Consider the following 22,204-nt stretch of genomic DNA (forward strand, 5'->3'; position numbering starts at 1 on the left):
TATATATATATATATATATATATAAACTTTACAATGTGCATGGAAATGTTAAGTTAGATAGTTTACCTACCATATTTTAATCTTTTGTTTGTACCTATTGTAATGAAATAGACTAATTTTGTCAAAATTTGAGAGAGGACACTGCCTCCAGTCACACAGGTTTGTAACCTAGCTCTGGAGTCTATTTCTTCGACTTCATTATAATATTGTACTATTTTTGTGACAATAAACATTATTATTATTATTATTATTATTTTTTAAAGATTATTTCTTTCAAATATTGGCCGTAACTGCGGTTAACGTGGTCCATTCTGCAGTTCCAATTTTCGATGATGCGCCCGAGCATTTCAATTGGTATTTGGCGAATAACGCGAGTAATGTTGGCTTCCAATTGCTTAATCATACCTGGCTTATCCGTATAGATTATAGACTTTACATAGCCCCAAAGGAAAAGTCTATGGGTGTGACGTCACAAGGTCTAGGCGGCCAACTCACCGGCCCGAAACGTAAAATTAACTGTTCAAGCAATAAAGCCATAGTTTCACGTGCTTTATGGCAAGTGGCGCCGTCTTGTTAGTACCAAATGTCCTGGAGATCACGGGCTTCAATTTCAGGTAATATCACACCCCTAGACTTTTTCCTTTGGGGCTATGTAAAGTCCAAAATTTATACGGATAAGCCGGGTACGATTGAGCAACTGGAAGCCAATATTACTCGTGTTAGTAGTAGTTAATGTCATGTCTGTCTGTTTTAAAAATCAAGGATGTGCCAGCAAACAATGCTATTTCGCAATAGTCCTTAACAAAGAACGACAGTCATTAATATAAATCAGAAATAAGAAAGCTCCAAGTATTGAGCCCTGCGGAACGCCAATTTTTACCGGAGAACCCAAAGAAGTCGCTCCAAGAGTGCTATACATATATCTAACACGGTCGTTATTTTGTTCCCTCAGAACTGGACGCCTGTTTATTATCGTTTTAAAAATAAAACATACATTTATGATAATTATGAAACGTTTAATGATTAAAAAATTAGAAAACGAACAAATAGTACATTGTGTATTAAGACGCTAAGGAAGAAATTACTAACGAGGTTCTGTTAGAAACCCGAAGCCGAATGTTGAGGGGCTTCAGTAACTCGAGTTTTGTATTTTTTTCATCACATTTGCGAGGAAATATTTAAAATTAAATATAAGAAATTCTTAACAATAACTATGTAAGTAGTAGGTGGCAAATTTAATTGCAATTAAATTTCTGTTTAGATAACATTTTAAGCGAATGTTTTAATTTTGAACTTAAATAACCTTCTTAAACTTGAACCTGACCTATCTAAGGAAGTATGCCGTGCTACAAATTATAAAAAAATCCTTACCGACCATGGCTGTAATGGGAAGAAAAAGGCCCGAGGTTTTTATTTGGGGCACTATAGTCAAGTTAGGCACCTTGCAATCATAATATTAATGAGCAAGTGTGATGAAAAATCTTTAGTGATCAAAAATTTAAAAAAGAACTAACGTTTTGTAGCCTGGTGAGTTGGCTTTTATATTTTCCGCTTTCGCGCAATTTTTTTTCTTGTTATGTTCGGTTTTGTCAAAGCTGGACATTTTTAAGTATTTTGGGGACAGCGGGACATGAAGCTTGAAAGCGGGAAGTATATGACTATACATCACATGTTTTTTTTTATACTTGTTGAAATATAAACCTTTCCCAGTGATAACAAGAGTTACGCAATATCACCGGTACAAATCACAAAATGAGCAATTCATACATATCTGACAGGCACTATAATGCCACATTGTATTACGACTTCAATTTTTAATCAACAACCCATAAAATTGTCAGAACAATTGCGCACGATCACTATCAATGAGATTCTTTGCCTATGTGAACTATTCAACACCGTTCGTAATTTTATTCAACCTCGGTAATACGGCATTTCAAAACAGAATTTTAGAATCTCTATTTTATTTTTATTATAAATTATATTTTATATTTACTTCAAAAAATGTTCCTTTTTTAACCCGATATCCCTATCGTTTGGCCCGACGTATACACACTACTACATGTTTTCAAAGGAATTGCTATAATATGTGCGTAAAATTATATAATGTATTACCTGACGATATAAAAATGTTACCTACGTCTAGATTTAAGAAAAATTGCTTGTGTCAAATTGTTTTTATGATGTAAATGAGTTTTTGACATTTAAATTTTGAAGGCTGCGACCCTCTATATAATTATTGTGACACGCGTTCATCTTTTTTATTAAGTAAATCATGATTTTTCTTTAATTACATTATTTAATGGACAAAATTTAATTTTATAAAGTAATACGATGTGATTTTAATTATATAAGTAATATGACTATGTGTAATAAACGCGATCAATGTATAATATTTGATATTAACATTTGTATGCCAGTTGCTGGCGCAATACGCTGGACCATAAGTGTAATAATTATTAATACAAAGATCGAACACTCAGAAAAAAATCCTTCGATCCGTACAGAGCTGGTAGCTGCAAAGGTATCTAACTGGGTGATAAAACTTTCATAGATTTCTCATAGATGGCGCTACGACTAAAAAGTCGTTGAAAAAACCAAATACAAAGACACAACAACAAGCACATAGAAAAATTCGTGAGGTCCGCTGATTCGTTCCGTGGCTTAGTTGGTATAGCGTCTGTCACGTTATGCTAGAAGACGTCGGTTCAAATCCGGCCGGATCGAAGGAATTTTTTCTGAGTGTTCGATCTTTGTATTAATAATTATAAAAAACTAGTGGAGTTCACAAAGATAACTGAATATCAATTCAATAAAAAATTAACATGAGTATAATCTTACACATGTAAACTGTATTTACCGTGTATGCTTAGAAACAAATATATCTCTCTATCTCTTTTATCTACGTTTTCATGGAAGTGGCATTGTCCGTGAGGTGTGTTCGTGAAGTAAACATAATCATATTTTAAATACTTTATTATAATGATGTATATGGGAAAGGCAAGACGAGCGTCATTTTGTGAGTTGCGTTTTTCGAGTCTTATAGTTTACAAATGCGTTTCGGGCGCCTGACTGATTTCAAAAAACTTGCTTTTTTGTATGTATACCATGCGATAACTCTTTGTGAACTGATTTTGATGATTCTTTTTTTGTTGGAAAGAGGGTATCTTAGTAGTAGTCCCATTTAAATTTTAATTTATTTTTTATTTTTTTTATTTATTTATATCAGGTAACAAAAAGACCCATGTATACATCATACCTTATAGACTAACATACATAACAATATAAAAACAAAATACACTTATATTATATATAAGTGTATTTTGTTTTTATATTATTAGTATATACATACAATATAATAATAAAAAACTAATCTACACGATTTCACTTATCGGCGACGTGCGGCGCAATCTGGTGACAGGTAACCGGCCGCGGAATCGCCGATATATGACACCCTTCGGCCAAAATTCCTCTTTCATGAAGGTCGAAAGATGTTCGGTCGGTATTCTCACCACAAACGAATTAAAGTTCACGTTGCGGCGAGACTCCAACCGCTCGACCCTCAGGGTGTAATTGGCTTTATGCCTGATATACTCCACTATCTCCTCAGACTTCGTGGAGTAATGCAGCCGCGACAGGTACATCAACGTCGTCGGTACGGCCGGACGCAGCAGGAAGTTCGGTCCTGTCGGTGCTGTGCCACACTGGTTACGGCTGGTGGGCTTCCTCTCTTTAAGAAAATATGTCACCTCTAAAGGTGGCAAACTAGGGGATGAATGACTTTTGAGGTCAGTTTTTTTAGTACTCTGTACTGTAATTATATTCAGTGGCTTTGAAGCGTTGACACGTTTGTTTGTGTCATATAGTTTTTTTTATATGTGATAGGCAGATGATTCCACTCCATCTGATGTGAAATGGAAAGTGAAATCCAAACGTGAAAGTACTAATGCAGCATACAATCACTGTCCTAGCCACCTCCACCCTGTATGCTTACAAGATGCCTCTTTGCGCCTCGTTTGAAGGACCCCATGTCCTAGAAAACCTACCTCGAAAGTCATTCATCCCTTTAGAGGTGGAATATGTTCTTTAAATTTAAATGAGGCCAGTACCGAGATACCGTCTTTCCGACAAAGAGTCATCAAAATCGGTTCACAAATTTCAATTGCGCAATTGTCACCGTAATGATTTGGCAGAATAGTTTTTTTTAAAAAAAACATTTCTTCTCTATTTTTGGTTATATACTCGATGAAATAATCCAACTGCGTTAGATCGCATGAGCGAGTTGACCATTCGACCGGACCTCTCGCGAGATTACACTGTTCTCGAACTTCTTCTTCGATAATATAGTTTGACCAGCTGTGTAACCACTGCAAACGTGTTCGCGGTGGTCATACGAATGAAATCGAATTCCATTCTTAAATGTGACATGTGTATTGTACCTGGAGTAAATTTCAACTCAATATCAAAATTATGCCATGTTTTATTGCAATACAAAATTGTTATGTCTCTTTTGAAAAACCCGGTATATTAAGCGACTTAAGAAACGCGATTCGCCACTCAAAAGATTACACTCGTCTGGCCACACCCTTAATGCATATGCATTGCTTTGTGTGAATTACATGTAAAATTATATTTTCACAAGTGTTTTTCCAATGTTGACGCCATTGAAAAGTCCGATGAAGGCTTCAGGTGCATTATCAAAACCGTTGAAAATATGTTCTCGATATTTCAATTTGCCTTCTTTGACCCATTGCAGGTTTTGCCTTATACCTTCCATAGAGCGATCAGCAAATCTATTTACTTGGAACCCTTCCACTTTTAATTCCTTTGCGACAATGTACCGTTCAACTATTAAAGCTGAAATATATTTAAAATTGTTTAATATGTTGTTAGCACATTTGACATATAAAGATTAAAAATTTATGTACTTGTGTACCTTTGCTAGTACCAACATCTGTTTCGTTGTAGCTAGAAATGGCGCCACAAACTGCAATTTTACCGTAATGATTCATATGGGACATAACAATACTGCTGATTACACCTCCAACATTGTCGAAATAGCAATCTACACCATTAGGGGCATTTTTCTTCAGGAATTCTGCGATGTCGATAGTTTTATAGTTGCCCGCACTATCGAAACCGAGTTCATTTACCAGCCATTCGCATTTCTCCTCTGTACTTGCGAAGCCAATGACTCGGCAACCTAGAACAGAAACGCATGGAATGAAGTACATTGTTTTATCATGAATATGATAGATAGGCACAGCGTATACTAAGGTGTCCTCCTAATTGATCACGATTACGCGACCATCGCAAGTTTACGCGAGTTTTGTTCGTGCGAGCCTACGATCAAACATACAGATCTCGAATAATGTTTGAAATCTTTTCGCGCGAACTCACAATCAAACATATTGATGTCGGAATGGGTGTCCTAATTGACAATCGTGTCGCACTATCGGAAGCGGGCTCCGCGGCCGCACTCATAATCGCGAGAACACGGGCTCGCGCGATTATCTCTATTAAAACACCCGCTTTTTGACCACATTATCTATTCGCGCGATGATCGCGTATTCGCGTTCAATTTGGACGACGCCTAACGATGGGCAATTCGGCGCATTGATTGCATTGATTCAGAAATCAGCACCTAGCTATTAGTGGAAGATTGTTTAGGTATTGTGAAGTAGTGTACCCGTTTTAAAGTACGAGATTATCTGTAAACATGACTGTATCCTACCCAAAATTTTAGCGATTTGTCCTACGTGAGAGCCAACAGCCCCTGCCGCTGCTGACACAACGACTGTGTCTCCAATTTTAGGCTGACATATTTCAGTTAAACCGAAATAAGCAGTGTTCCTGTAATCATGTCAATACATGTTTAACTAATACACATTAATCATACTTCTAAGTTTTTATGCAGCTAAACTGTTATAAATATCGTCTCTAAATTGTTGGGGTAAGGAAATGATTGGCTCTTGTGTAACTCAAAGATAAACTTTCTTTATGATATCTTCAACAGTTTAACACATGTTTGGTCATTATTACCCAACTCTCCCACAAACTCCTAATCCCAACGTCACAGGCAAATCTCCGAAATCGGGCAATTTGTATAAGTATGGTCTCTGTGAGTGAAGCTTATCTTCATCTGGTTTAACGATAGTGTGAGTTCGCCAACCAAAGTGTCCCATAACCCATACTCCAACTGGGTAATCTGGATTTTTGCTTTCTGTTACTCTGCAAGTTGAAATAGATATCCATTATATTTTGACTCTATAAATGAAATAGTCAAAACCGATGACATTAAATGATAGTATCATAACAACACAGGTTTTCCTTTTTTTTATTGTTCAAGTGACGGGATGAACAACTGGTGCACCTGGTGGTAAGTTTTCAGTTGCCTCTGTGGCGGAACGGTTACCATACTGGACTGCCACGCAAGCGTCCTAGGTTAGATATTTTTTTGTTAGTTATGTATATTATTTTGTTGCGTCTGGTGTTAAGCTACATGCCTGTCCATGACAGTTGCATTGCCACTCAGAGCTTTAAATCGCAAAGATCTGTAGGGCACTGCCACTGGCCCGTCACCCTGAGACGTGTATGTTGACAAGTCCCGTGTGCCTGTAATTTCTCCAGCACCTTATCTTACCGTTCAAAAACCGGAACGCAATAATGCTAACATTACTGCTTGGTGGCAGAAATAGGTAAACTGGCAGTACTTACCAGGACGAAGTCTTTTACAAGGAGCTCTATTGCTACTTAATTAGTGCACGACTTCTTCGTCTCATCACCTGGTATTAAAGAAAAATAATATAGAAGACACTAACATGGCAATTTGCCCTCCAATCATATCACAAGGGTATTGGTTACCGAGTTTCACTCGTTGATATGGGTCTACGCTGAAGTACGCCGCTTCTGCTAAAAACTCTGAAACAATTGGAAAAGATGGAATTAGTGTTATTCAGTCGACTGCCTCCGTGGCCGAACGGTTACCATGCCGGCATGCCACGCAGAGGTCCCAGGTTCGATTCCCGGGCCGAGAGAAATATTTGTATGGCCTACATTTGTTTCTCTCGTGATTTTGGGTGTAATTTGGGGTTGTCTATGTGTATGTCCATGACACCTGCAACACGTAAAACAAACATTATATAAAAAAATGCAAGTTTTATGAGCAAGTGTACAGTTGTTTTGATTAACTAACGCACTGTTGTTAGCCCGCACTAGGGCAAACCTGTGTCCCGGGTGTCATGGATACTCACATAAACAACCACAAATTACACCCAACTTCACGAGAGAAATAAATGTAGGCCATACAAATATTTCTTCCGGCCTGGGAATAAAACCTGGAACCTCTGCGTGGCAGTCCGGCATGGTAACCGTTCGGCCACGGAGGCAGTCAATAGTCATATTAAATATATATACTTTTAAAGGAAAAAGTATAATACCTTGTATCCTTGACACATTGTTTGAAGGAATCAAGAGAAAGGGATCGAAAGGTTGAATCGATTCAGGGAGAGAATTCCACAATCTGATCGCAGAAATGGTAAAAGAATTAGAATATAAGTTAGAGGTATAAGAGGGCAAGTCAAGTAATTATCTATATACTTACCACGATCTTGAAGTGCCGGTAGTTCTTCCTCTACAATTCTGAAGTCTGTTTTTTTGGGTGTTCCTACAAATGGAGTCACAACAACATATTTATTGGCCACTACCATATTGTTGTTATTAAATACACAAGACTAAATAACACAGAGATGCTGTTCTCTACTCACTAACCATTGAAGTAAATGTCAGTTTTAAAAATACTTTTGTTTATCAGTCGCTCAGGTAGGCAAGTATACATTTTTAGTGCATTCTCAACTTAAACTCCTTTGCCGTAAAGTTCAAAATGAATTTCTCAAACCAAACAAACCAGTTGTCATACTAATGTAGTGTCCATGATATGATTAGATATACAGCTGTCACACACAATCACATGTCACATTTTTATGTTACATTTCACAATGACACAGCGTATTTAGTGCCATACAAATATTTCTTATATTCTATTAGGTTCAAGAAATAAAAATGTCATGTATATGTTTGTCACAAATAATATCAAATTGAATCCATAGCACAAAGGTTGTGAATAGTGGAACTAGTGACAATACATTATTAAGGTAACAAAAACTTGATATTTAAAATATATTTTTGTACGTTGGAAATTTGTATAGTTATTGTACCTAGATATTGCAGACAAAGCCAAACACTGCCTCATCACTGGAAACTGTGTATAATGTATAAAGATAATTAGAATATATACAACGTTCCTTATTTTCGACGTTTAGTAATTAGAAATTTTACATTGCAATTACAAATTGTGCAGGCGTTCATATTATTGTGCCTATACACGAAAGTCGAGGAAGGTACAAATAGTTCTGCTGAAAACTAAACGTTAAAAAGATAAAAAAATCTTTGTATTTCAACAATCTATAGCTTTAACGGGCCATGGTTTGTACAATAAACATGTTTTTAACCTTCGTAAATCCGCGCATTGGTCTCCGAGACCGACAATTATCGTTGCTGTGTTTTTTTTCTGAATGAGACAAATATATTTCCCTTTAACTTGTTTCTTACTTTTCTTTTGAAGAATCAAGTTTTTAGTTTAGTTTTAGAATTTTTATGGTTTTTTTAAGATGTTTTAAGATTGCAGTCTTTATATCAATAAAAAATTTGTGTTTATTTTTAAATCTGTATTTATACAGCGCGAGAAGAAACAAAACTTTGTATACAAACATTTTACGCAGTCGCCTGCGATATCTGTCACTGTTTTTTTTTGTAATATCAAGTGATGAAACGAACAAGTCGTGGGCCTGAAGGTAAGCAACACGCCTGTCCATAACAATTACAGTGCCACTAAAAGCTTTAAATCGCAAATATCTGAGGGGCACTGCCACTGCGCCTGTCACCCTGAGACATAAGTTGACAAGTCCCACGTGCCTGTAATTTCACCAGCACCCGTACCTTTCAAAACCGGAACGCAGTAATGCTGACATGGTATAGGCACTATTCAACATAGCGACTTTCGACGCAATATAGCAAACTTTCTTTGCGTTAGAGATAAAAGAAACCTACGTAAAGAAAATCTAAAATACATATTATTATTATACAAAATATATAAAGCGATTATCAATCATGTAATATTTTTAAACGTGAACTCAAATATAGAAACAGAATTTCTATTTATCGAAAATCATGCAATTTCGAACTACAGAGGTTTGTAACGAGTGCAGCGCGCGCCAATGTTTATATCATATGCTTATCTAACTGTCATATGGCTTAGACACAAAAAGTCACATAGTATAAGTTTTTGTACGGCATTTGCATTGCACAGGTCTTATTTATGTGATTTACGTAACTTTATACGATTTGCAACTTTTGGGTTGGGTTTGGGTGAGAGAAAGGTAGTTGGTATCCTAAAGTATCTCAGAAGAAACACTCCTTCATCATTGTAAGTTGCGAAAATTTAGAAAAGTTAATTACTTGTGGCATTGGCAGCAGTAGAGCTCCTCGTGACAAAGTTCGTCCAGGGAAATACTGCCACCTTACTATTTCTGCCGCCAGGCAGTAATGTTAGCATTAATGCGTTTTAAAAGATCCGGTTTAAAAGAGTTAAGGGTGCTGGTGAAATTACAAGTACATGGAACTTATCAACTTATGTCTCAGGGTGACAGGCGCAGTGGCAGTGCCCTACAGATCTTTGTTATAGACAGGCGTGTAGCTTTACCATCAGGCGCACGATTTGTTCGTCCCGTCACTTGATATTCTAAAAAAAACGTATGGTGGCCATCTTGAATTCCACATATCAGAACACAGTTCCGGTATAAGCTGACCAAGATTCTTTACAACTTTCATTTAGAGCCATGCACCCACCTCAGACGCTTTGGCCGAGCAACCTCTGTCCTGCTTGATGCGGAGCACTATTCCAAGGTATCCGATTTTTCTCGTACTGAATTACCTCTTCCGAGCACTCCTATAAGCGTCATCATCGAATCATTAAGCGATCTGTATTCCTTCTGGGAAAATAAATTCTGCTCTTTAGTTTGTAGGTTTCTCGAGATATTTTTAAATAATATGGTAATAACCAGAGACGGGATGAACAAGTTGTGCACCTGGTGTTAAGCGACACGCTTGTCCATTGAGCAGTTGACAATATTTTTTATTACCATTAACCTCTTCAAAATTCCTTAATTTCAACGTTAATGAATTTTCAGAAATTTTATATTGCAACTACAAATTGTGCAGGCGTTCATATTATTGTACCTATAAACGAAACTTAAGGAAGTTATGAGTAGTTACGCCAAAAAGTAAACGTGAAAAAGTTAAAAACATATTTTTTAATATTTTTTATAAAAAGAAAATATTTTTTTCACTTCACTAGTTCGGAAAGGCTTAAAGGCGTGGGGTTTTTGTAGTTAAAGTTTTTCACAAATTAATTTTTAATTCTAAGTATTATTACGTTTTAAGTTTCTTAATCCTTTGTTGCTTGTTTAAGCTGATGGCTCTTTATCCAATGCTCAATAAATAAATAAATAATAACTTAAAAGCGTTTTTTTAATGCGTAAACGCTTTTGAAATTCGAACTTGACCATAGACTGTAGTGCATCTAACTTTTTTCCGATGAAAAAAAAAGCAATGACACGTTCAACTACGCGACTTGTCGTATATTATATAAGTAATATAATTCCGTGGGTATATTTTATTCTTATTATTGCTGACATTAAATTGACAACGATAACTAAATTTAGGAAATGTAACTATTTTTCCGGATTTAAATCGCGTATACAGGTCAATCGTTGGTTTGTTTGAAAAACAAATATACGCGATTTAAATCCGGAAAAACGGTTTCATTTCCTATGTGTAACAATCGCGAAAACCTAAGAACTCGGTAACTAATTTTATTTATTGAAACTGGTTTGTTATAGTTTGCTTATTTTTCTTTCATCTACCGTTTTCCTCGCTATAGTGAGGCGAAAACATATATAAATGATAAGTTCCCCATCGGCATAGGGGAACTACAGTCCAAACCCTTCCATTGTGAGAGAATGCCTGCGCCGCTGCATAATAATACTAATATTAACAATGTCAATAATTCTAAAATAAAATATTTTTGCACCTATTCTGCGCGCCAGAGAGAGCTACGTATGTATAGTATATAGGCTAACTATTTATTATTATTATTGTAAGAAAATATTTATTGAAGCGTGTAGATGAGGCGAAAGATGTGTGTCAGTATATTAGCCAGTGAAAGGCAGTGGTCTTTGAGTACCCCGGCGGGAAATGGGCGTGGTGTATATGTATGTAATTTTACGAGCAAACAATGAAAACTTCTCATAGAAACTTGTTTTTTAAAGACATTGAAAGAGAGACTACGTTTGTTTCGCTGCTTCCCGCTTTCTCAATTTTTTTTCGATACTGCTTTGATTTATTTGACTATATTTTTATTTACAATTTTTTTCTATGCATTTGTCGCCGATCTTTGTGTTTTAAGTTTAAACTACTTTTTTGCATACCGTTACCTGTGACAAAACTATGAAAAATTTTTCTTCACTTAGCCTACCTTTACAGCTACCAACAGTTGATATTTCCGTAGTTCAGTTGGGAGAATAGTTAACCCCGGCCTGGCAAAAAACTGGTTTGAATCCAGCCTTATCGTAGGGATTTTTTTTGTGTCTGTTCAATCTTTGTAGTAATACATACGTAGGAAATGAAACTATTTTTCCGGATGTAAATCGCGTATATTTGTTTTTTCAAACAAACCAACGTTTCGGGCCCTTTACAGGTCCCATGGTCACGGTTCCTGTAAAGGCCCGAAACGTTGGTTTGTTTGTAAAAACAAATATACTTTTTTTTTTTTTTTGAACTCAACATAGCCCCGCACTAGGGAAACCCTGTGTCGCGGGTGCCATGGACACACACACATAGACAACCACAAATTACACCCAAACTCACGAGAGAAATAAATGTAAGCCATACAAACATTTCTCCCGGCCCGGGAATCGAACCTGGGACCTCTGCGTGGCAGTCCGGCATGGTAACCGTCCACCCACGGAGGCAGTTAAATTCCCCAAATAAAATACGCGATTTAAATCCGAAAAAATAGTTTCATTTCCTACGTGTAACGATCGCGAAAACATAAGAACTCGAAATATATACGTACTAAAAAAAATAATCAAAATTAAGATGTTTTTATTTCATGCGTAATTCAACCGGCTTCAAAACAAGGAGGAGGTTCTCAATTCGATTGTTTTATGCTACACGTTCACTCCGACACTTGTGAACTCATGTCGATGGTTCTTTTTTTGTTGGAAAGAAGATAGCTTAGTAGTGGTCCCATTAAAATTTGAGGTAAATATTCCACATTTAACGGTGGCAAATTAGGGAAAAAATCCGGTACATTGGATTGCACCCATATCCGTTAACCTATTTCAATAAAACTTAGCAAATAGATGTTTATTTATTTACTCATGATGTAATTCCACAAACTTCTGAGGTCGGTTTTTCATATCAAAGTTAGAATATTGTCAATAATATTATACTTGAGAACTAAACACGGAAGCAGCGCTGGTTTTAACTTATAATGCACTTTAGTTTGTGATAGAAACCGTAACACAAGAAAGAATTAGTATCGAATTAATGTAATTGTTCATTCATAAAGCAGATTCTCACGAAAGAAACCAGCAAAAAAGTCTAATACTTGGTATTGTCGCTTTAATTGATGTCTGCTACGCATGGTTGGCCAACAGACGAACTAAATAACACAGACTGATAGACTCGTGTTCTTTTGTTTGACTATGTCAATGACTTGACCAAACTGTTCTGTTCTAATAACTGAGTAAATAAATAAAAATAAATAAATGTTCCCACTAGTTTGTTATAATTATTAATACAAATATCGAACATTTAAGTTACTTCAATCCGGCTAGATTCGAACCAATATCTTCCACCAAACCGTGCCAGATGCTATGCCAATTAACAGGACGATAATTTTAATGTAACTGAAATTAGTAAATAGTAAGTAATCTGTGCTAAAGTGCCCAATAAGTAAATTTTGTAAGTCAAGATCTCAATGGCTTACTTTAAGACGGTCTCGTATGTTCAACAAGGCGAATGGTAGGGAAACTTATTACCACTGCCATATGACAAAACCAACCATTCAACAGGGCGACAGTCATGCGTGAACAATGTTGCTAGTAATACTGTGATTTTACAGTCTGTGCCTTGAGAACTAGTATTTTTAATAACTGCATTTGATTACACTGTGTAGTGATTTGTGAATGGACTTGAAATGCGGATCGTTGTGGCGTTAGGTGAGGTTGTTTTTCTTAAAATTTTAACAGCCTAGTTATAAGAACGCTTCCCTGTGTGGTGTATAGGGCGAAAGTTTATATCCCGATATGGGAAAGCCCTATTCAATTTATTCCAATCATAATCAATTAAAATGGTGAAGCTACTAAAACGTAGTAAAGATGTTTTTATTTCATAGGTAGGGTAAAACCGGGTTAGATGCCCCACTTTTTGAAAGGACCTCCTAATTTAAAAATTATTAGTTTACCATGAATAATTCCTATGGGTATAACTAGTTTAATCTATTACATTAAGACTTGATTTTATTGATCTGACATTCTCTGATTTTGAAGATTTTGACTTTTTGCAAACCTATTTTTTTGAGGATAGATGCCTACCTACATGGATGCCACACGATGAAAATACTAAGAAGGATAGATGCCCTTTAGAATAAAATTAGTATAATTCATAATAAAATGTCTAATAATTCGGCTTTTTAGTACTTTTACTTACTTTTAAACTATTATCATATACTTGTCTTTTTCACTAAAGTAATGTATTTTTTTTATTTTCTTTTCCTAACTTTCTGGTCTTGTCCTTTGCCTCTGAGACCTACACCGCGAAAAATCAAGGCACCTATCCTATTCGATATGCATAGATGCCCTTTTATTATTTAACTAAGCTATACACAAAAGAGCGATTATTGACACCTAGGTACGTAGTTAATGAACCAGTGTATAGTTATAAAAAAAATAAAACGGAATTGATTATAACTTACAAAGCTATGCGACAGTATAAATACTTGCGTCTCAAATGTTGAACCGTTTGTTTTGTTCGTCGCGGAGATAAACGCATGCACAAGCTAAACGCGTCTATTCCACACGAAGCCTTGCAGGAACTTTGATGAGTGGTGTCTATATTCCTTATTAAAACTAATTATTTTTTGTTGCGATTTGGTGAGTTAGGTATTTTGAAAACGAGGCACCTAGCCCACTACGGCATCTATCCCCGTTTCATCCTAAGCAGTTAAGCACATTCCACTTGAAATCGTAACATACTCATTCGCAAGACAGATTTCCTGATTTGCAGATAAGAATGAGTAAGATAACCTATATAACCCATGGACCCCCAAGGGGCTCGTGTAATGAACGCCGGGGGTTCGTGGAGAACCTACCTAACATAATGGGACAGCAACCGTCACAATAGCTATTCACGTGTAATTAACTTAGGCTAGTTACGCACACACACACAAAAGTTACACAGTAAAAGCTAAACCTAGTTTTTTATCTTATTTATTTATAAAGGCACCAACAGCATAAATATAGTTTTGTTCAAAAAGGTTTATGGTAAGAGGAATTGTTCTTATACATATGCCTGTTACTGGTACACACAACTTTGTAGAAATTAATTAGTGCACAACTAAGTGTGTATACATGGTGTATACATGTTAATTGAAGAAGGAAAATATTATTATAAAATATATAATTACTATTATAAGCAAAACAAGAGATCGTTCCTTTTTTAAACAAAAACAAAAATAAATATTAAAAGCTTAAAACACTTACAGATTTAAGGAATATAGGATTACAAATTATGATAAATTCTTCAAAGTATTGTTAGCAGTTGTGTTTTAAACATTTTTAGGGTATCGTTGGAGATATCCAGCTCTGGTTGTTTTACAGATAAACGGTTGTAATGGGAAGACATTCTGGAGAGTGGATGATGGAAACCTAAATTAGTTCGTCATGGGGAATATTAAAAAGTTTAGTTAAGCGAGATCTGCGATATTTGTGTGGTACTGAGAGCTTTACGTTTTCAAGTACTGCAGAACTTGATATCTCACCATTTACTAATTTATGTAGAAAAGACAAGTCAGCTATAATTCGTCGATTTCGTAATGTGGATATTTAAAAAAATCATTCTTTGGTCATAAGGACGTCTTTGTGATATGTTGGGTGAAATAAGAGCTATATGCCTTGTAAAGGCACGCTGAATGTTTTCTATACGCTGAGACTATTATCTTTTCGGAAAGGGTCCGTGGCCTCTTTGACATTTTGGGAGGGGTCCATGACTAGAAAAACGTTAAGAAACCCTGCTCCAGGGTTGCTTTTTGTTAATAAACACTTGTATACATTTATCATTTGCCATATTTATTTCAAATGTCATAGATCGACACAACCTGAAATGGACTTTTGTCATTCAACTATACCGAAGTTATGTATAGTTACAAACCTTTAGTATAAACTTTTTGTTTCATAATAATACATGGCTTCCGAATAGTTGGATTTAGTACCAGTAGAGTTCCTTGTGAAAGAGATCGTCCAGGGAAGTACTGCCACCTTACCTATTTCTGCTGCCAAGAAATAATGTGAGCATTACTGCGTTCCGGTTTTGAAGGGTTAGAGGTGGGAACTTGTAAACTTGTGTCTCAGGTTGCGGGCGCTGTGACAGTTTCCCTCTGATCTTTGCGGTTTAAAGTTCTGAGTGGCACTGCAACTGTTATGAACAGGCGTGGGACGCTGTGATCTCCTTACATCGCCATCCCACCTTTTTTTCGCTTTTCTCCGGTTCCTGGCCACTCGTATTTCAATTTAAATTTTTAATTGTTCCATAGCTAGCGGTTACCATGCCGGACTGCCATGCAGAAGTCCTGGGTTCGATTCCCAGGCCGGGAGAAATATGTGTATGGCCTACATTTATTTCTCTCGTGAGTTTGGGTGTAATTTGTGGTTGTCTATGTGTGTGTCCATGGCACCCGCGACACAGGGTTTCCCTAGTATGGGGCTATGTTGAGTGTGTGCGTTATTATTATTATTATAGCATTTTTGCCTCGCATTCTGATTTTGTTCCGTTCCACCGTCACTCCCTGCTCATCGCGTACGGAGCTGGTTAAAATTCAATCCCGTCTAATTTTGATTCCTTTACTAAGTTTGTAATCATTAATCTAAATCATGTGCCAATTTTAATAAGTTTATAACCACTACTACAACCTTTATCATGTACCTATGAATACGTATCTGTAATTCATATATATCTCGGCCCTTTTCAGGTAAGTGTCTACTTAATATATTATTCATCAAGTTAGGAAGTGCAGTGTTTTCTAATAATGTACCTGTTTTCTATATATATACCTTTTATTGTTACAGCTTTCTTTGTTACCTCTTCTTCTCTTTAAACAACTTTAAATAATTTGTGAACCTGAAGTTTTCTGTTTTACTGCCGTGAACCTGGTCACGGCTTGGTAGGGTTACAACCCTTTCAGGCGTGTGGCTTACCACCCGACCCACGACTTATTCGTCCCGTTACTAGGTAAGATATATAAAATATTATTATAATATATATTATTTAGAATTATAAATATAATATTATATATAAATATATACGCGATTTAAATCCGAAGAAAAAACGTTTCATTTTCTACGTGTAGCAATCGCGCAAACCTAAGAAATTGTTGGTACGTATGTATAAGGCTTTTCAATGCTAATTTGTAAGTTGCTTTTTAAATTTATTTTGTCAGCTACTTCAAAAAGTAATTTTCCAATTAACGTCACTTTACGTTTATTTAGATAGCAAAGAAACTTGGATAATTCTTTTGAATTAAAAAAATGAGAATGAAAAATTATATCAGTCTAAATTATGTTAACTAGAAAGTTATGAATATCGGTTTTGACAAGAAAGAGAATTACTGAACAGGATAAATAATTGGGATAAATTTACAGAAATATAGACCTTATTACCTGGCACCATTTTTAGGGTGATCTAAAAAAAATAACGTGCAATTTGATATCTTAGAGTCTTTGTTAAGTATTTTGGTAGATTTCAACGTTCAGCTAAATTGAAAAAAAAAATGTTAGAAATTTATTATTACATGACGTCACGCTGGAAGAATAGCCTCCTTTACACACTTACTCTATCGCACGTAATCAGGAGCAGTAATATATAGGATAGAAGGCAAGTATATTGTTTCATCTTCTAATAGTAGTATAATAAATAATATGGTTTAATAAATATGAAGTACATTATACAACTTAAACATACAAGCAGCCACATCAATCATTCAGAGATAATACCGGAAACAATACATCACTTGAGTTAAACTTTTATTGTCCCCAAAGACACAATTGATAGATACAGTCATGATAAAGTAATATAATTCCTTAATGTTCAGAAAGGCCTTTTATGCTTTCACCTTTACTAATATAGAAACGTACTTTGATTATGTAATTTTAGCATTGACTTACAAATAAATGGACGTTGGGTCCGCGCTAAAAAGTGTTCGAACTTACAGGGTGTTAAAATCTTATACAGGGCGTCAATCACGCTTTAGTCTTCGTTTGTTCGACTGACAGCGCGCTTGTTAATGATGCCGTATTATATAGTAAAACCTTGTAAAAATTACTCAACTACAACTAAATTCAACGTTTTAGCTTTTTTATATTCCTTTACATGTCACTACGTTTAAATAGGTTGGCTTGGGACATTTTTTTCGTGGTTTTTGTATTAGACCCGTCGTCCATCTATTTGTAAGTCTATGTATGAACTTAATATCTAAGTATGAACTTTAGGTAAATTATTATACAATCTATTGTTATTATAGGACAATATTTTTCTCCTCCTAATTTGTCTACCTTTAGACTTCGTATGCGTATGAATGCGTACAAACAACACAATATGGCCGAAAGCTCGCAACGCGTAAGTAAGAATCTGCGCGCAAACACTGTGTTGTGGTGTTACCGGATCATTACAACGAGTGACGGTTTGTATGAAAAAAGAAAGAGGACGTTTTGCTCCTTAATTTGACGTATAACACTTGTGAATTTTTGTTTGTGGTATAGATTGATTTCATTTTGAAAATTGTTGTTTGACATATACGATCAGTGAAGAAAACTGGCCAGTATTTTCCAAGTCATTTGTTTCAATTATCTTGTGTGAAATACATAAAAGTACATAAGTAGAAATTTTACTTGTATATTATTGACTTACAATTATATGGACGTCGGGTCCGCGCTAAAAAGTGTCCGAACTTATAGGGCGTTAAAATCGTATACAGAGCGTCATTCACGCTCTAGTCTTCGTTTGTTCGACTGACAGCGAAGCAAGTAAAATTAGACAGTACCGCGTTGACATTATAATTTAAATTCAACGTTTTAGCTTTTTCATATTGCTTGACATGTCACTACGTTTAAATAGGTTGACTTGGGACATTTTTTTCGTGGTTTTTGTATTAGACCCGTCGTCCATTTATTTGTAAGTCAATGTTGTATATTCAACATTTCCAAAATTATGATGTATTCATCAAAGTTGCATAATATTTTCGAAAACGATTTATTCATCTGCGGGGCACTGCAATCGCACCGGTCACAAATTGATAAGTCCCGTATCGACGCCTTAGTTTCTTAAACTCGTATCTTATAAAGAGTGGTTATTCAGGAGATGGCAAAAATTTATATTTATTTTAAATTCCTTATCAAGGGTGTTAATTTTGATGCATTACTTTAAGAATAGGCAAAATTTGTATATACTCAGTAATTTTGTGAAAATAAGGCGACCAAGTTTAACAAAATATTAAAAAAAAAAATTTTATTGTGACAAATAAATTTAATTATAATTTTCCCATTAATGCTCCTTTTGCAATTTAATGCCCTTTTGGTTTGGACACTTTTAAGCGCGGGCCCGACATCCATTGCCACTTTCACATGATAAAATCTTTTGACGTGAAATTACTGTCACTAGCACCCTTACCTTTCTAAACCGAAACGTTAATGCGTTGCTTCCGTTCAAGCCCCCGAGTAGGCCACCGAGGAGTTTTATAACCAGTACGTGTACGGCATAACCTCTCTGCTGCCCCCGTTGGCGAGATCTCTCCCTTTAAAAAGGTTAGGCTAGGTTATTGCTCGCGATAAATAGGAAATTGTTAAAATTCATACTGTCCAAGTGATAAATTTACGACTAAATAATAGATTTATCAATTCGGCCGATGCTCCTGGTCATTATTCATAATGACTGGATTAATCGAATGATCCGTTTTATCATTTGTCGGTTGATAGTGTTAGTTTTCTTGCGAGCTTTGCGTATTAATGGAAATCATAAATTATGCAAAAACAACAGATTAAAAAAAAATATTAAGATTTATGAATAACTATGAATTAGTAATGTAATAAAGATAGATTGCGCTTATCGGTGAGACATGTAGGTAGAGGAGTGCGTGTTCGGTAGATCGATACCTCCAATGAACACTACGCCAACGTTATTTTTATATACCTATTTATTTACTAATATTATGCTCCCCGAACTTTGTGAAATAAAAATAAGAAAACAAAAAACAAAATTTGAACAAAAAAAGGAATTTTATGAAAAAATAAAGAAACGAAAAACAAAATGGTCCAAAAATGAAATTAGCGTATCCAAGGGACTCTCTTCAGGGAGTTTGCGTGGAGGCGCGTTAGGTGTTGTGGCGGAGGTCTGCCATCAGATACGCCGCGGGGGTTGGGGGAGCACCCACTGAACTTCACAGTTGAATGGGTGCTGTCCTGACCCCCCATGGCCCCTGAGTAGCGGAGTCGGGGAGGTCGTTGCCCAGCATAGAGGGGCCCGGAATAGAAGGCTCGTCTGGTGTTCGGCGAGCCTCACATTCGGAGTCGGGGGACCGATGTGTCTCCCTTCTCGGGGAGGGGCTGCGCAGGACGCGGCCAGCCACTGGTGGGCGCGCGGACGAGTTCAACAGCGTACCCATACACCCACTTATAGCGGAGAGGAGGAACACTCCGGGGGCTCAGTGCGGTCGTTTTGCTCCCCTTCAGGGTTCAGCCCAGTCCCACGTAACCCCGGCTCTGCCCCCGCGGGGCCGGTGTATCTGTAAGCAAATTCCTCCGAATTAACAAGAAAAGGTTCATTAGAGGTGTCAAAACACTCATCATAAATGTAATAGAGTACCTATAATTAATAATAATTAATTAAAAAGAAAAATGTATAATCATTAAATTGCCAAACTAAAGAATTAATATTTAGCCAGTACAGTTGAACTCGGAAGTCCAGTCGACAAGCAGCGCCTTACTCCTTGGTAAAAGCAATGTAAAAGTCATTTGGTAAGCGATCAAAATTGAAAAGACTTTTTAGGCGCCGCGCAAACATATATCTTGTGTTGGATACAAACAACCGGCAACTGTACTTTAGCCAAATTCGATATATAATGTTCACAGACCACATGAGAATGTTTAATAACAAAATGTTGCTAGGCAACCAGTAATAGGAGGCGTAAAGAACATTATTTTTCTATGCTCATTATTTAGACTAGCTCTGCCCAAGCCCTGCTCGTATAGTTGGAATTTGAATAAGTAAGTAGGTAATTTACGTATATAAAGTAATACTTACTTACCTAATCACAAAGTTTGCTTATGATACGTATGATTTATGAATAAAGTAATTAAAATTTTGATACCAATTAATATTTGCTTCTAGATAGTAGATGAAGAGGAACAAAATTGTAACATTCTATTTTATATTACTTTAATAACTACCTATCTCATCCATCATCAGTTTCCTCATTCCGGACTTGAATTACAACTCAAATTCGAATGCAATAGCTAGCTCCCTTCAAATAAAAAAAATCATTAAGGATGACACACTTTTACAAATAATTAATTACTGGTAATTTTTTATGTTGCTTTCAAATTACTAACTAGCTGTTTGAAACTTCTATTGAACAAAATTCATCACAGACATGACTTCAATATTAGAATTATAAATTAACCTAATCTAATTTCGGGGAAAATACCTGAAATTGTGGTAACTGTAAAACAAACTAAGGTGAAAACCCTGAAAAATCATATGTTTTGTTTGTTTACATTTATCATTATTAATTTGAATGGAGTATAGAAGCTAATATTCTATTTTCAACAAATTGCGGTTGCGGCAACGGGCGACAGTGAGCAACTGCCGCAAACGGCTACTGTGTCCGGTTGCCCCAACCGGCGACAATGTGGATTTCATATCAATGGTATGAAAATAGAATATTCACTTCTAGTTAGCGGTTGCTTGTGTCCAACACAAGATACCATAATTTCATTACACGTTTACGCAGCTTACTATTTTACGAGGCTGAAGGCAAAATTGACACCATTGAAAAATTGCAAATCTTCGTTTCCCATGCCTCCATTTTTCCATAGATGGCGCAATTTTTGAATCTTGAATTGCGCATTCTGAATTTTTTGCAATTGTAAGCATTGACTTACAAATAAATGGACGACGGGTCTAATACAAAAACCACGAAAAAATGTCCCAAGTCAACCTATTCGAAATTTAAATTGTAATGTCATCGCAGTATCGCGCTGTCAGTAGAACAAATGAAGACTAAAGCGGAGTTTGGCGCTCTGTATACGATTTTAGCGCCTTACAAGTGCGGACACTTTTTAGCGCGGACCCGACGTCCATATAATTGTAATTCAATGATTGTAAGTCACTGTTTCACCGGAAGTAAGATATATTGTTTGTATCTTTGTCTGTGGGTGTTTTAATGATACAAAGTGACGGGAAGAACAAGTGTAGGGACACGCCTGTCCATAGCGGTTGCAGTATTACCATTCAGAAATTTAAATCGCAAAGATCTGAGAGGCACTGCCACTGCGACCGTTATCCCGAGACAAACACCAAGTCCCATAGTATGTCTGAAATTTCACTAGTACCCTAACTCTTCAAAACCAGAACGCGGCAGAAAGGTACGGTGGCAGTACTTCCCTGGACGAACTCTTTCACAAGGAGCTCTTCTTCTGTTAAAATGCTGTGTATGCATGTGCGTGTTTGTGTGTGTGCGTGTTTTGTATGAGGAGTGACTCTATTAAATACACATTTAGTTTAGAGAGGACTATTAAAATAAAATCCTATTCTA

The 22,204-nt window shown here is 36.2% G+C and overlaps 1 protein-coding gene across 2 annotated transcripts; it reads right to left on the reverse strand.

Moving 5' to 3' along the window:
• Positions 1 to 4,190: 4,190 nt before the first annotated feature.
• Positions 4,191 to 7,709, reverse strand: LOC113231018 (prostaglandin reductase 1-like). Of its 2 annotated transcripts, XM_026465159.1 has the most exons (7): positions 7,604 to 7,709; positions 6,822 to 6,921; positions 6,043 to 6,231; positions 5,735 to 5,853; positions 4,937 to 5,203; positions 4,586 to 4,857; positions 4,191 to 4,439 (listed from the first exon to the last, which is right to left on the reverse strand). In XM_026465159.1, the coding sequence occupies exons 1-6, from the start codon at positions 7,707 to 7,709 to the stop codon at positions 4,628 to 4,630; spliced, it is 1,011 nt and encodes a 336-aa protein (XP_026320944.1). In that variant the 3' UTR covers positions 4,191 to 4,439; positions 4,586 to 4,627. The 2 variants fall into 2 exon arrangements, with proteins under 2 accessions (XP_026320944.1, XP_026320943.1); XM_026465158.1 differs by having other exon boundaries at positions 4,191 to 4,857.
• Between the last annotated feature and the right edge of the window lie 14,495 nt (positions 7,710 to 22,204).

The sequence above is a fragment of the Hyposmocoma kahamanoa genome, unplaced genomic scaffold (genome assembly GCF_003589595.1).
Source record: "Hyposmocoma kahamanoa isolate Upper Pololo Valley unplaced genomic scaffold, ASM358959v1 64, whole genome shotgun sequence".
NCBI lineage: Eukaryota > Metazoa > Arthropoda > Insecta > Lepidoptera > Cosmopterigidae > Hyposmocoma > Hyposmocoma kahamanoa.